This window comes from Sciurus carolinensis, chromosome 1 (assembly GCF_902686445.1).
Source record: "Sciurus carolinensis chromosome 1, mSciCar1.2, whole genome shotgun sequence".
In the NCBI taxonomy this organism is placed as follows: domain Eukaryota; kingdom Metazoa; phylum Chordata; class Mammalia; order Rodentia; family Sciuridae; genus Sciurus; species Sciurus carolinensis.
This window is the reverse complement of record NC_062213.1, coordinates 106,038,150-106,054,134: the sequence shown is the minus strand read 5'-3', so window position 1 is coordinate 106,054,134 and position 15,985 is coordinate 106,038,150. Positions and strand designations below refer to the sequence as shown.

Here is a 15,985-nt window from a genome sequence, read left to right as displayed (position 1 = left end):
CCCCACCCCCATTATGGATCAGATTCCACTTTTCAGAGAAAATTTTTGACCTTTGGTGTTTTGGGGATTGGCTTACTTTGCTTAGCATGATATTCTCCAACTCCATCCATTTACTTGCAAGCCTATGTGTAACTTGCCAATGCCATAATTTCATTCTTAAGACTGAGTAATATTCCCTAGTGTATATATTCCACAGTTTGACCAGTGTAATTTACATCATGTACAACCAGAAGAATGAGAAGTTATACTCTCCATATGTATAATATGTCAAAATACATTCTACTGTCATATATAACTAATTAGAACAAATTTTTTAAAAAAGTAAAAGAAAGTAGACCAGTAAGGCAAACTGGTCAACAGTGAGTTTTAAGTGAAGACATAGCTGTCAGATTCCTTCAGGCATTTGCACTGACCCCTTAATGCCTCATCCCATCCCTTGATGTGTTCCAGTTTTGGCCTCAGCCCAGCAAAGGAGCTTCCTTTCTACCGATGACACCACCAACCTCTTCGGTCTTGTGTGTGCCATCATCCATGTTGTCTTTTCATATATGTATCTGGGGTTCTGTGTTTGTATTTTTACATGTAGGTGTCAACTGAATTTCTGCTATGACTAGGCATGCTCTGCATGCTATTTTCCACAAATGTGTGTGGTCTGAGAAGGTGTACTTCCTTGGAGAATGGCAGAGGAGGATATATTGGCAAGTAGTATTGATTGAACTCTGGGTTCTCCATGATTGAGCTCAGGGTCCGCTCTCTTGGGAGAAGGATTCTTGCTTTAGGCTTGATGGAGTCATTTCCACAGTCTGGCTCCACCTGACTGTAGTTCAGGCCTGCATGGGGACTATTGAGCCAGGTCACTGCCTTTTGTCTCTGGCAGCAATTTCTCACCAACTTGATTTTTCTCGGCTCTCTCCTTCCCCAGAGATGACCTGGTCTCAAGATTGGGATTAGTTGAAGGATATGCCTTTGTTCATCTTTGAGGCCTTTTCTGTCTCTGAAATTCTATGGTTTTTATGAAATGTATTCTTAGGACTGATGCTAGACCTTTGGGAATTCTAGGGTTTCAGGAAACAACTATTGTGTCCCATGGAAAAATCAAAGGCAATATCCCTTATGGGTGAGGGACTTCTGCAGACAGCTGTTGAAGAGGTGAGGCTAGCATACTTGACTCCCTGGGGAATGTCACAGGTCATGAGTGGTGGTGGCTGGGGATGGTAGGAGTTTAGCCCAGGGGGGACTAGAAAGTGTGAAAAGACTCCCTGAAAGAAGTTGGCCTGCTCTCATCCTCTGCCGTACCATGTTTGGAGGAGGCAGAGGAATAGAGAATCCTGAGCCCTGCTGCTGGCTGAGGAAGTAGGTGCTGCCTGCTTCCTGGCCTTGTGGGCTGTGACTGAGGCCAGTGCCAGGGCACAGCAACTGGAGTGACTTTGGTACCTTTGGTAAGGGAGAACATAGAAAAAAGCATATACCAAAGAACATTGGCATTCAGACTGTAGCCTGGGGCACAGAGCATGGGGACAGGTAGCCTCTGCCTGCTGTTGGACCCCCATCTTCATTGTGTGATGAACACAATGCAGCTCAGTGACAAAGTCACCCAATCATCTTCCTGAGACTCAACAACACTTAAATTGTGTATTTTGTGGTTTATTCTCTAAACATGTGAAGGGTGGCACACTGGATTTTAATCCTAAAGATCACAATTTTTTTTTTATTGGGCACATTGGTGAAGTATTATCTTTAGTTCTGTGGAAGTTCTCATTCCCTAATATTGCTGGATTTGTCGAGTGTCAGACAGACCATTCTCTGTAGGTGAGAGTGTGCCCAGCTCTTGGAGGCATCTATGAGCTTGGCGCTGCCAGTCCTTCAGTGCCGGCCTTAGCTTGTCAGTTTGGGCAGCCAGCCAGGTCCACTGCTGTCTCTGAGTCATTCTGAGGAAGTGCAGGAGGGAGAGGAGGATGCCTGCACTTCTCCCCTTGTGTGGTTTTTCAGAGCAGAGGATCTAGGGCTTGGGGAGACTGAGACCCATGCTTTAACATTGGGTCTGTGTCAGACGGTACTTGTCCCATCCCTGTGCACTTTCCAGGGGATGCCTAAGGCTTTGCTCCACAGTGTGCTGCCAGGGACAGTAGACTTGCCCCAGTTTGGAGGGTGTCTGCTGGAAGGCTGCAGGATGGAAGGTCCTGCTGGAGCAGAACAGGGACAGAAGTCAGTTCCCCAGGCAGTGCAAGGCTCTTGTCTGTGGTCATGGGATGGTGGTATTGCAAATCGCAGCTATTCCCTTACAGCCTGACTTAGTGGGATTCCCTGGGCTCCTCCTTGTGGCCTTGCTGAATAGAAATGCAAAACCCATAACCACTGGAGAATTTACTTTGACACTAAGCCTCAGGAAAACCTTTAAAATGGCCTTTTAATTTGAAAATTTTGATCAGGGAAATAATTTTCTGCTAGAATCCTAGCACCTAGTTCTGTGTCATTGTAGGGGCCTGGGATGAAATAGCTTGATCCCCAGTATCTGTTTGTGTGACCAAGGCTCATTTCTGTGCAGAAGAGCTTCCTGTTTCCCAAAAGCCCAAAGACTCTGGAAAATCAGCATAGGGGCAGGGCCAGGAGTGAAAAGCCTAGGGGTGCAAGGGGATGGAGTATGCGCGTGCACTACCCAGGGAGGGGCCATGGTAAACCTCTGGGTGCAGTAGGCATGGAGAAGTACTTGCCCTTCTGGGGAGAATGCCACAGGCCGAGGGTCAGGAAGAAGGGTGGGACCACAGTGAACTGGAGACCCACCAAGAGCTCAGAGCAAGCAGGGTGGACTTCTGCACAAAAATCCATAATGACACAAAACTCAGCTCAAGGACCGCTTCCCCAGGAAAGCTGTTTTTGCACCCTCATTGTCCTGGGAGACAATGCCCTGGGAGGTTTTGAAGCTCTTTCTTGTGCTGCTTCAGTCCCCACGCATTCCAGAATGATAGCATGCTCATTGCCACATTGCCACATTCCATGCACCTGTCTAAGGAGAAGCTCCTTCCATCTACCCTTGTAGTCCCAGCACTGGCAGGTGCAGTTACCTAAGTGTGAGAATGGCGAGTGAGCTGGGCATAGTGACGCATGCCTGTAATTCCAGCAACTCAGGAGGTGGAGGCAGAAGAATCTCAAGTTTGAGGCCAGCCATAGCAACTTAGTGAGGCTCTAAACAACTTGAGAGACCCTGTCTCTAAACAAATGGGGCTGGGGATGTGGCTCAGTGATTAGGCACCCTGGGTTCAATCCCCAGTACCCCTGCCCTGCCTCCAAAGTGGTGAGTGACTGACCGAATGATGGGATGACTAGGACTTTCAAAATAGGAATTGGCTTTTAGGAATCTTAGATTTCCAAAACACAAAGTTGATCTCACCAAATTTCCTCTGACAGCGTTCCATTGGTTTGCATGACTCTTGTGTGTGTGTGTGTCTATGTGTATTATTAAGCACCAACTGAATGCAGATCACTGAGGCACTGCTGAGGATATAATTAAGATAACATTGCCCTCTCAAGGAGGTTAGCTGACTGATTTCTAGATCATCTTTAGGCTCTGTGTTAAACTCTTAAAGCAGAGCCCCCAAGGGGACAGGGAAGTTTGCTGGCTTTCCAGCTGGTAGGATAGGGACCTCATTGTTTTGGTGTGAAGTGAAGATCCCTGAGCTACCCTGAGAGTGTTGGAATGCAGCTTGGTCATCCAGGAATTGAAGGCAGCCCTCCAGGTGCTCTGGCTATTGTAAATTATCCTCATAAGACCATCACTCAGCAGAGTACTAGAGATGAGAATCAAAAGGGCAAGACAAAAATATAGTTGTGGTATTTAGTACCCTGATGTTTGGTGAAGGGCTTAGAGTTCTGCAGATGTTAGGACACACGTGCTTAGGGGCTACATCTTATAGCAGAAAGAGCCCACGTAGGAGGTTTGTGAATCTGCATCAGAATCCCAGCTCTCCTGTGTGTCAGATGCATGCTCTTTTGCAGATCCTAAATTTTCTAACTTTAGTGTTCGTACCTTGAATGATCAAATGGTCCAAGTAAAATGGGGTATGTAAACCTCTTTGTTTTATCTTTGCAAGCTGCACTTCAAGGTCATGTTTATCCTGCATCTGGCAACAGGAGTGTGTTTTTGTGTCGCCCCTGCTCATTACTGAGTATGGGTGCCCTCCCTCATCTTCATGCCTACCTCTGGACATTACCTGTCTCCTGCTTCTCTGTGGCTCACTCATGATCCAAGCAGATAAAAGCTTAGAGACCTTGGGCACTGGGACAGAGATGGCCCCCTCCTCTTCATACCCTCTGTGGAGAGCCAGAGACAGCAGTTCAAGGGACAGGAAGCCTTGTGGACCATAAATCTCAAATGATCTCAGGTGACACCTTCTTTTAAGTGGGCTCTGCACTATGTGACTGCCATTGTTCTGATCTGTATAGACCTAAACCCCAGGTTTCCTTACTCCCAGGGGCAGTGTGCTGTATGAGACAAAATACTCAACTAGGTCCTCAGAAACCTGAATCTGTACTTGTTCTTTTGCTCCTGAGCTCTGTTACCATCAGTACGTCTCTTGCCCTTTTGGGGATCCTCAGTTTCCTTTGTTGTAAACCCAGAAAAAATAAGAAAATTTCTATGCAACCCAAGTCTAAACGTCAGTTACAGTTTGTCACTTCTTCCTCTTCCAACTGTTGACCAGACAGAATACAGCTAGTCACACAGCCTGGGAAAAGACAAGGAAGCCATATGTCAATTAGACTTAGTTTGGCCTTTCAATTCTCATCCTGGAGGCACAGGGTGTGTGAAACTCATCCGACTCTGGAGGGAAATTATCCTTGATGTTTTGTGACTTAACCTGACTCAGAAAGAGGATTTTTCACTGAGGGCCTGCTTATCCCTTGAAAAGCCTTCCTATTAATTTCACCTTCTTTTTGCAGTATCCAGCGAGCAGCTTTGGTGGTTCTGGAAAATTACTACAAAGATTTCACCATCTATAACCCAAACCTCCTAACAGCCTCCAAATTCCGAGCAGCCAAGCACATGGCCGGGCTTAAAGTCTACAACGTAGATGGTACGTACTTGGAAACACCATCTGGTGCACGCAGGGCCACAGTTGGGTGATTGTATAGTTTAAACGTCATGGTACATTTGATTCTACCTTCTCTTTGTGCTTACCTTGTGTACTTTCTCATTCCAGAACAATTTCTTTCTTTTTTTTTTTTTTTTTTTTTTTTTAATGTAGGCAAACATTTGCAGAGGAATGTTGATTTACTGTCTACCTATGTGGGAAGTTTATTCATTTTGTGATTTTATGATTGAAAACAACAGCAGTGTGTTTCCTGCCTCCTGCTGGGAATACTTTATATTAAAGGCCGTTAGGAAAGGGCAACTTTTCAAAATTTGAATAAGTTATTCAAAGACTCAGAAAGCTTCCAAATCCATTCAGATTAGAAATCTCAGTGATTCAGGCACCTGGTGAAATGCTTAGGGAACATTTCTTAGTCCTGGCTAGGAGGTGGGTGGCAGGAGGTTGGTAGCCAGGCTGGGGAAGTCCAAGTTGTGTTTCAGGATATCAGATGGTTAAGTGAAGAAACAAGACACAGTGTCATTTCTTGCAGGGCACCTTGGGTCAGGGCAAGATCGTTGCAAACTCTAGAGGAGGATTATGCTGCCAACAAGTGAACTGATTTATATATATCAATTTTTAGTGGCAATATCTCTCCCCCCTTACTTTTGGGGGGGGAGTAATATGAAATATGAGCTTCCTGGTAAATCCTAAAGGTCTGGTAATTTAATCCCTGTGATCTAAAAACTTAGATAGGCTCTCATTAGTGAAACCAAGTCACCAGCCAAGTAAGCCATATAACAAAGCCTGAAATCTGCCTTGTCTTTCTGATAAATTCATGGTCAGCGGTTAGAGAACGAGATGGTTCTAAGTTTGAATTAATAGAGGGGTCATTTTGCATGTCCTTAAGCATTGGTATTTTTTGTAAACGTGGCTGCCATGACGTTCCAGCTTAGCTTGTCTTCCTGTGTGTGACCAGTGTCTCATGTCCCTTGACTTTCTTTTTTCTCTGTCTGTCCTTGTTCTCCCATCCCGCTCATTCTCTCTCATTGTTTGCTGAAATGTGATGTCCCAGCTGCCCTTATGGCCAAACTGAAACTTTGTGTAACAGATGGTAAGTGACATCTTCAACACACTCTGGGTGTTGTTTCTGGCCAATGTTTCAAGTGTTGAGCATTCTGAGATCTTTCTCCATTTCCCCTGATCAGATTGGGGTTATATTTCCTTGCTCTCATGCCTTGGCCATAGTGAAAGTGGAGCCAGGGTCCTGTTCCCCCTCTCGGGAAGTTACTTTTAGGGATTGTGTGAATGCTTCTTGGGGGCGGGTGGACTGCACTGGCAGACCACAGTTCTAGTTATCTGCTAGTTATCTAGTTATCTTTCCCCTTGGTAGTAAAGCTGTTCTTCATCGTCCTTTCCCCAAAGGCCCCAGTAACAACGCCACAGGTCAGTCCCGGGCAATGATCGCTGCAGCTGCACGGCGCAGGGACTCCAGCCACAATGAATTGTATTACGAAGAGGCCGAGCATGAACGGCGGGTGAAGAAGCGGAGAGCAAGGTATGTGGCCCTCCCTACATCAAGCCCCTTTGTTATGGATTTCTTTCCCCTTTCTTTTTATACTGCCCAAATGAAGTTTCTCTTTATAAACAATCTGTATGAGCCCTTGAAGTGTACCTGGTTCCCATGTTTCCTAGACTTCATAGCCATCACCAGGAGGCTGCTTAACACAGATCACAGGGGAGGGCACCACTATGCACTCAGTAGGTTTAGGGTGGGACCTGGAAGTTTGCATTTCTGAGGATTGCCAGGTGATGCTCCCCTGACTGTGTCACATTATTTTCTAGGCTGGTGGTGGCAGTAGAAGAGGCCTTCATCCATATCCAGCGTCTCCAGGCTGAGGAGCAGCAGAAAGCCCCAGGGGAGGTGATGGACCCTAGGGAGGCAGCACAGGCCATCTTCCCCTCCATGGCCAGGGCACTGCAGAAGTATCTACGCACCACTCGGCAGCAGCACTACCACAGCATGGAGAGCATCCTGCAGCACCTGGCCTTCTGCATCACCAATAGCATGACCCCCAAGGTACGCTGTTCAGTTGGTGTTCCTGTCAGCCGAATATGTCACCAAACATGACGGGTCACAATTTAGGGTATTAGTTGAGTATCCCTTATCTAAAATACTTGGAACCAGAAGTGTTTCAGATTTGGGTTTTTTTCCTCCAAATTTTGGAAGATTTACATGAGCTTAATGAGATATCTTGAGCATAATACCCAAGTCTAACTAGGAAAGTCATTTATGCTTCATAACAACTCATACACATAGCTTAGAGGTAATTTTATGTGATATTTTAAATTATTTTGTGCATGAAGCAGAGTCTCTGTATATTGACCATCAGGCTTGTGGCATTGTGGCAGTGCTCAGAAAGTTTTGGGTTTTGGAGCATTTTAGCTTTTGAATATTTGGATTAGAGATACTCAGCCTAATCCAGAAGGTAAAAGGAATGATAAAATAAGAGACTTCTCTAAAACCCCAAGGGATAAGAATTAGTGATTCTCATTTATTTTATATTACCTCAGTATAATTTTTTTTTTAAAAATATGCCTTTCAAAGGCCTCTAGAGCCTAGAAGAGGAAAGAACTTCTACCCAGAGACAGGCTAGATTGGTGGTCAGGGGTACTCTGTGGGTGCTGGAGCTGAATTGACTCATTCTAACCTGGCTCCTCCTCAGCTAGCTATGCAACCTTGGGCAAATAGCCACATGGCTCTGCATCTCAGTTTCCTAACCTGAAAACTGGAGATAATAGTAATAGCTACCTCATTTAGTCACTTGGGGAGCTGAAAGAGTTAATTTCTATAAAGTGCTTAAAATAGCACCTGTCATGATAAGGACAACAAAATAGCCATTGCTGTTGATCAAAATAATGCCATCACTTTGTTAGGCATTTTGGATATTGTAGAATTCATTTTACTGAATGGTCTTTTGGGTTATGAATTAATATACTTTTAGAGATATTAAAGAAACATCCATGTATCTGATAGAGGGTTGTGGACAAGGAGGCAAAGTAGAGTTAGAGGGTAGTATGTGCCATCTCTTCAGAGAGCAGTGGCTTCCAATTCTGGCCCCACCACCAGATTGGTTTGTGGCTGTGCACAAGTTATTCTACACTTGTGTTCTGTTTTGTAAAATGGGGATGATAATAATAATATCTACCTCAAAGTGTTGTATAAGAATGATATTAAGTATGGTGATATATAAATGTTAATCACATGGTACAGAGTGAATGAGCTTGGCATCATGTACATGTAACATTTGGAAGCTATTTATAATAAGGAGCATATTGCACCATATGAAGATCCTGCTGGTTACATTAGCAGTCGTACAGCCTGTAGGAAAGCAATACTGAAATATTCAGTAAGAAATAAGGTTTTCCATATTCTTAGATTCACTAATTCCTTTTCCCAGAAAAATACTCAGCACAGCACAATCAGATAAGCCATTAGCTCTCCACGTCTTTGAGTTCCACATCCTACAAATTCCACTATACATGGAAAATATTCAGGAAAAAAAATTGCATCTTTACTGAACATGCACACAGTTTTTTCTTATCATTAATCCCAGAACAATACAGAATAACAACTATCCAAACAGCACTTACATTGTATTAGATATTGTAAGTAATCTAGTGGTAATTTAAAGAATAAAGAATATAGGAGGGTGTGTGTGACTTACATGCAAATACTATTTCCCTCGACTTGAGCTTACTCTGATTCTGATATCTGAAAAGGACCTGAAACTGGAACCAGTCCTTCAGTGGATACCCTGGGATGACTATATACAAGAATATACATGAAGGTTTTGGTTTTTTTGCAAAATAACTTGTAATAACTACGAACTGGAAATAATATAAAAACAGAACAGTGATTTACAAATTATGGTATATCACCTGTTGAAATGTAGGGGAAATTTTTGTTAACAATATAAAGTTACAAAAAGGCAGAATGCAGCAAAGTACCTACACTGGTTGCAAATGAGGAAAATAAGTCTGCACTTGCGGAGCCTTGGCTTGAATCCTGTAGAAAAAGCAGTTGTTCTTCTGTTTTCAAGAATTTTTTTTAGTTTCCTGATTGCTTCCTATTTCACTGTTAAAAAGTATACTTCTCTGAATTAAAAATAATAGGTTTCTTGTATAAAAATCCAAACACTCAGGAAAAGTCTAATATAAAAATTGACATTTTCATCCCCCACCTCCAACAGGCCTTTCTGTTCATTTGGTGTGTATTCATTCAGGTGGAGGGGTGTGTGTGTGCGTTTATTTTTAAGGCAGAAATAAAAAACCAGAAATGGGATCATACTCCATGTATATATTTTGAAAACCTGCTTTTTTCACGTAAAGCTCTTTGATTTTTTTCCCAGATACCATGATCTGTTTAACTGATTACCTGTTGATGCACATTTGGATTAAGAGGTTCATTAGTCAAAGCCAGAGGCTGCCTGTTCCTGTGAATCAGATTTTATGGGACAGAGCACGCCCTTTATGTATATATCTTTGTGGCTGCTCTTGCTCTATCAGCAGAGTTGAGTAGTTAGGACAGAGTGTTGCTGGAAGAGCTGCAAATGTTGACATTTGTAGAAAAGTCTCTACACCCCTGGCCTAACAGTATTGTAGTGAGTCTTTTTTTACATATGTATCTCTGTAAGCATTTCATTTCTGAAGGATAAATTTCTAGTAGAAAAACAGCTGAATCAAAGTTACAGATTCTGCTAAATTGTCTTCACAAGGGTGTTTTCTTTTCCTATATTTGCCTCTGGCATCTGTGACTTTGTATTTTCCCACATTCTTGGCAGCACAAAGCATTATCATTCTTTTTAATCATTGCCCATCTAAGAGGAGGAAATAGTTTTATTATTTTAGATTTCTTTTGTTATTAATGTGATATAAAATTTTTCATATTAGTTTTCCATTAATATAAATTCTTCTACAAATTATTGGTATCATTTCTTTATGATCTAATTATTTAATCATCTCTTTAATTATTATAAATTGCTAGTATCATTTCTTTTTCCTATGATTCATAAGAGGTACTTTTATATTAGAAGTGTAAAAGTAGGCTGGACCCCACTTTCTGCCTTAGGATAACCCACCACAGCCTGTCAGTAGCAAGGAGGTATGGATGGAAGCAGATAGCACTTAAAAAATGGTCCTTGACCTCTGTCTAGAACTAGATTGATATATCCCAATATTTTTCTATATGTATTTCTGCCTACTTCTCACAGATAAGTTAATGTGTATACTTGATTTCATATAGATGCCATTGAGCTCCTAGTCCATGCCACACACATTGGAAATTCAAATGTAAAAAGAAAGAAAAGGAAACAGTTCCTGCCCTCCAATACAGTGAAGTCTACTGTGGGAAGGAAACAAGCAAGTCAGCAATAATTGTCCAGAAAGTGAATGTCGCATGGAACCATGCCAGTGATTACAGGAGCTTTGAGAAGTGCATGTGAATCCATTTGAGAGGTTAAGGGAAATGGTTTGAGGAGATTTGGAGGACAGGGAGGACTTTTTGAACAACAGTGTTTAGCCGGAGGAATGATACATATGAAGATGGAGTTCAGCCAGAAAACTCAGGGAGCTAGGTTTCTCTGGAGCAAGCGCTCTTGAGAGGGAGGGAGACATTGGTTGGCTATATGTGCACTCAGTTCAATGTACAATAACCAGTGCTCACACTGATTGTGCTCATTACGTGCCAGGCAGGGCTCTGAGTACTTTCTGAGAGCTAACCCTCCCATTCTCATGACAGTCCTGTTAACTCCCCCTGCAGAGAAGGGAAATAACTGGAGGAAGGTCATGCTATCAGTAAGTCATAAAACACACACACTGGTTCATGCTAGAATGTTTGTCTGTTTATTCAGTATAATATTCATATTTATTGAGTACTTCTCTGGACCTGCTATTTCCTCTGACCCAAAGGAATGCTTGGTTTAGCTGGAAGAGGTAGAGGAGTATAAACAATGGCGTCCAGCCCTTTGAGTCACAGTGACTTCCAGGTAACCGTGGATACCAGCCACCCCACATTCCCTCACCTTTGTGGGTACCACCACCTCACCCTCTGATTGGAGTTTGGCAAAGGAGAATGAAGAAGTTCAAGAAGTCTTCCCTCCCCAGTAATGACTCAGTTGTGAGGATCTGGTGAGAATTCACTGTGAACAGAGGAGCTCTGGTGTAAGGTCTTGGTGTATTTGGAAAACATATTCCTAAGTGTGCTACTGGCAGGACTTCCCTTGGATTGCTTTTCCTCCCTAACAGTCTTTCTCTTCTTTCAGGCCTTCCTGGAACGATACCTCAGTGCGGGCCCCACCTTGCAGTATGACAAGGAGCGTTGGCTCTCTACACAGTGGAGACTTATTAGTGATGAGGCTGTGACTAATGGATTACGGGATGGAATCGTTTTTGTCCTTAAATGCTTGGACTTCAGCCTCGTAGTCAATGTGAAGAAAATTCCATTCATTGTACTCTCTGAAGAGTTCATAGACCCCAAATCTCACAAATTTGTTCTTCGCCTACAATCTGAGACATCAGTTTAAAAGTTCTATATTTGTGTCTTTATATAAAAAGAAGAATATATAAAGAGATATATATGTCCAGAGGGGTGTCTTTTAAGAAAAAAAATTTTTTTATTCTTCATTGATGACTGAAACTGGCAGATGATAGACCAGTATCCTTTGACCATCTGCACTTTATTTGTAAAGAAACAAGGGATGTCCACCCTGACAAAAAGTGACTGGTGGCCCCTGACATTCATAGATGGGACTTCTCAAAAGCCGTCCTCTGGAGTTTCTGTGACGGCTGTAAACCAAAGCGGAGCTGCTGTGTCCTTGGGAGCCTCGCCTTACAACTAGTCCCTGCCTCTTGTCCAGTACCACGTCCCCCGTTGCTTCTGGTCAACCCCCTCCTGGATTCTAGGGGACCCATCTTTATTCTGTTTCACCAGACACTGCACGTCCACGTGTGTGTGTGTGTATGTAATTGTCCGCATCACCCACAGGAGTCATGGGCGGTTCTGGAGACACCTGCCTTCATCTTTGTTCTTTGTTGCCTTAGATTCCTCAGAGAAAGGTATACACACAGAAAATGTGCACTGTCAGGTTACAGCTATTAAGTGATTTACTTTTTTCTTTCAAAGAGAAAACCTTCCTGCTGTTTCTGATCCCACTCCTCTGTTAGTTAAACCAGGTAGCCCTTTCCTGTCCCTGGAATCGCCCACCTGGACTTCACTCCATCTGACCCTCTGTAGCTACACACCATGGCCCCATCTGGCAGGCAACCCTGGCCCGTCAAGCTCAGCCCTCCAAAGATCTCCATGTGTGCCCACAGGTTCTTTGCACGGCCTCAGCCCCACCCCACAGCTTGGTTCCACAGGGACGTATGGCCCACCAGGTAGAACACAGGAAAGCAGACCTGCTGGCATGCCCCTCGTATGCTGAGCAGAAGCTCCACCCCATCCTACCTAGTCCTTCTCCCCACTGTTCCATACCAATCAGGGGAGACTCACACTGTGACTCTGGGGTTGGCATGTGCCACTTGGAGCCATCTGATTTCCGAGGGCAATAAATTCTTATGTAGCTCAAACTGCCCTGCCAAGGGAGACCAAACAATGCCTACCATTCTGGCAACTACTGTTGGCCAGTTCCTGTGTCTTCTGACCACCGTCACTGTGCAACTTATCACCTCAGCCACTTGCTTGGGGCTTGGTTGGTTCCTGATGTATCAGTTGTTCATAGTTATTGGTCACATGGAGAGAAGAAAAGTGGAGGCTGCAGAGCTTGGGGAAAGGGGAATAGGGAGCCAATCTTCTAGTCCAGAATGGTGGCTCTGTGATCTGCTTCTTAAATGCAGCTGGCTTCAGAGGGCTGTCCCCAAGCTGCCTACACTGGGGGCAGAGCTTGTCTTGGCAAAGCTCTGCTGCAGGGGAGTGCCTTCAGGAGCCCCATCTGGACACCTTGCAGTGGTCTGTCTTTGCCTCTGTTTGCCCTCCCTTATCTGCAGCAAATCTGTAAAAAGGATTCATTCTTCCTTTCCCCCAATATTTAGGGTGACCAGTTATCTTGTCTTGGTGGAGGATGGCGGTGTTAAAATGTATGTCTGAGTATGCACTTGCTATTCCATGCATTCTGCAAGTAGCATGGTATTTTGCGCGTCCTTTTGTAAAATTAAAATAGGCTTTGGATATCTGTAATACAGCTGTACCTGAAAAAGTGAACATTGTTCTTGATTCAACAGCCTTCAGCTCAAGAAGATGTGTTGAAGAAGGAAGGAGGAGAAACCAGTGGGTGTGTACGATTCAACAGCATGGTTCTGTTTAAGAAAAACACATACCATGTAACCATGGTGCTTTGTTCTTAGTTTTGCCTCTAGGTCCCTTCAAACTGGAAGTTCCTTATGATGTCTTTCTCAGGAAATATTTTGTAGGTAGGATAAGAGAGGGTGAATATATGTGAGACTTTGGCTGTGTAAAGAGAACATCTCAGACCAGCCGCTACGCCATGAATACGGTGCAGTTGGGAAGTGCCATAAACCTATGTACCTAGAATCAGTAATGATACTGTTCGTTAGCATTTGAAAATACTGTGCTTTTAACCGCATCTTAAATTACCAGTCTGGAAGGAGTTAAGTTGGATTCATTCACTTTGGCATGTACATTCCCAGCAGGGGGAAGAAAGGTTTAAATTAAGGAATTTATTTTCTCTCTCCTTCTCTCCCCTTCGTCTCCCTCTTCCAGTCTTTGTACAGGAGAATGTCAGACTTTCTGAAATTATTGTTTCTGTTTTAAATTGAATATCGATTTTTTTTTACACTAACTTTGTATTGAGTCCTTCTTGAAAGAATAACAAAATCAAATACAGGATCTTATAAAGCCTTTGTACTTTCAACATCTTAATAGCTAGAGTTACTGGTGCAATGGGAACCATGTAAATGGCATTAAAAATGTAAGGTTGCAGAAAACTACATCACACAATTGAACACAATAAATTTTTATTTCAGTTCTTGGAACCAGTGGGCTGTTCTTTCTAATGGGGCTAAACGGTGCCCCAAGGCTAGTAGAATGTATGTTTCTATTAGAGGAGATAGGATTTCATTTACCTTAAATGTTTATAGATTTTCTATAACTTTCAACCTAAGTTATTAAAATCTAACATTAAATGTGAAAGAAGAATTTAATGAGGAGTGTAGGTCTCAGAATGCTGGCTTCCCTGGTGGAGTTTTAACCAATCGGGAACTTTTGGTCATAGTGTGTGCTTTCGAAAATATGACAATTTTTAATAGTCCATGAATTCAATGTTAGATTTTTTTAAAAGCCTGCATTCTGGGACTTGGAAGAGAGAAAGTTGGGTAGTTATCCGTTCTTTGCACTATCCATTAAGTCAAAATGCGTAATCATTTTGCTAAAGTTCATAAAGTAAGCTGTAGAGAAAGTGCTTGCCCACCAATTTTTGGCTGAACTATTATTATCTCCCTTTCTTCCTCTGTCCTTCCCTCTTGAAATCTACAAAGAGGACAAATTCTTAATAGCACAGGGTGAGAGGCAGGTGGCCCTGGTGTGTTTGCCTCATGGCTGTTCATTGCCAGGAACTAGGGACTCCTTTTTTGAGACTGGCCTTGCTGGTGTGTGTTGGGAGAGGGATGAGGTGCTCACCCTGCCCCTCCAGGGCAGTCCATGGTGGCAGTCAGTTCCCTTTTTTGCCAGTTGTCTTCTCAAGTGCATGTATTTACACAACAGCTGTAGCTCTGGGATGCCACTAGCACCTTGCATGATAGGAACTCATTGCCTGTGTCCCCTCTCCACCATCGCACGGACTGAGTGAGCATTCCAGACACCCAGGGAAACCAACGAAGTCGAGCCCTTGGTTTACCCTCCTTCTCCTGGGCCCTGCTGAGGAAGGCCCCCTACACGAGGTGTATATCTATGCATGGGTGGGTTTTTTTCCCCGTATATGTGAGCATTTCTCTGAGTAACAGGCAGATGGCATCTGTGCACATAGCCATCTTAACTTCGTATTACCTGTGGCAGGTGGGTGTGTGAATGTGTATATGGCTGAGTGCATGAGGGTGGATGTGTTGCTATAGATGCCCTGTTTGAGAGATTTCCTAGTAGCTAAATTCTTGCTCTGGGATCCTACAACCTGAAAATAGCAAGAAATGAAGAAAGGTCAAGCTCTATGAGAATTACTCCTCAAACTTCACTACCTTGGAAGCCTTACTATATATTTCTTAATATAACTTACCAAAAGAAAGAAAAAAATAACCAGTGATTGGTCACTAAAAGGAGCACAAAAATATTAGTATATTTATTTAAATAATCCTGCAGCAGAGACCCTGCTAGAATAAAGTGATTTAAGTATGTCTAGGTAGTGTTTGTGCTTTATGGATCTTGTTACATACAGAAAATAAATCACGACTGTGAATTTACTACTATGTCACCATGTCATATTCCATTATAAATAAAATGCGGATTGTTCTTAAGCCCGTAGTGTAGTTTTTGAATAGTTGGACCCTCCATCAGAACCACTGTTCTCAGCCTTAATATTAGATTTTGGATTGCTTTTAGACAAAACGTATGTTGGTCACAGAAGGAACGGAAGTGCACTGACATGAATTTATCAGGTATTATATAGCAGATCCTGCTCTACGTAGCCTTGCAATCCCCACATTCTTTTAAGATAAGGATTATTCAATTTTACAGGTGAGAAAAAGGAAGGTCAGACAGGAAGGGACTTGCCCAAGGACTCATGGCTAGTAGGTGGAATTTCAAAGAGGTGTTTGATACCAGTCCCTCTTGTTCACTGTACCCTGAAGCATGATCTAAGTGGCTTGGCATTTCTGAATGTGGAGGAGGGACCTAGAGACACACCTTGCATCAGAAC

The 15,985-nt window shown here is 43.2% G+C and overlaps 1 protein-coding gene across 3 annotated transcripts in view; it reads left to right on the top strand.

The window, feature by feature from the left end:
- Vangl1 (VANGL planar cell polarity protein 1) overlaps positions 1 to 14,114 on the top strand; it is a 48,864-nt gene extending 34,750 nt beyond the window's left edge. For 2 of the 3 annotated variants that reach the window (XM_047519721.1, XM_047519722.1), the window contains exons 5-9: positions 4,936 to 5,069; positions 6,139 to 6,177; positions 6,489 to 6,621; positions 6,909 to 7,143; positions 11,387 to 14,114. In XM_047519721.1, coding sequence (XP_047375677.1) covers positions 4,936 to 5,069; positions 6,139 to 6,177; positions 6,489 to 6,621; positions 6,909 to 7,143; positions 11,387 to 11,647 — 802 coding nt within the window. In that variant the 3' untranslated portion in view covers positions 11,648 to 14,114. The remainder of the gene's footprint in view (positions 1 to 4,935; positions 5,070 to 6,138; positions 6,178 to 6,488; positions 6,622 to 6,908; positions 7,144 to 11,386) is intronic. The other variant, XM_047519723.1, reaches the window with a different exon arrangement.
- The last annotated feature ends 1,871 nt before the right edge of the window (positions 14,115 to 15,985 follow it).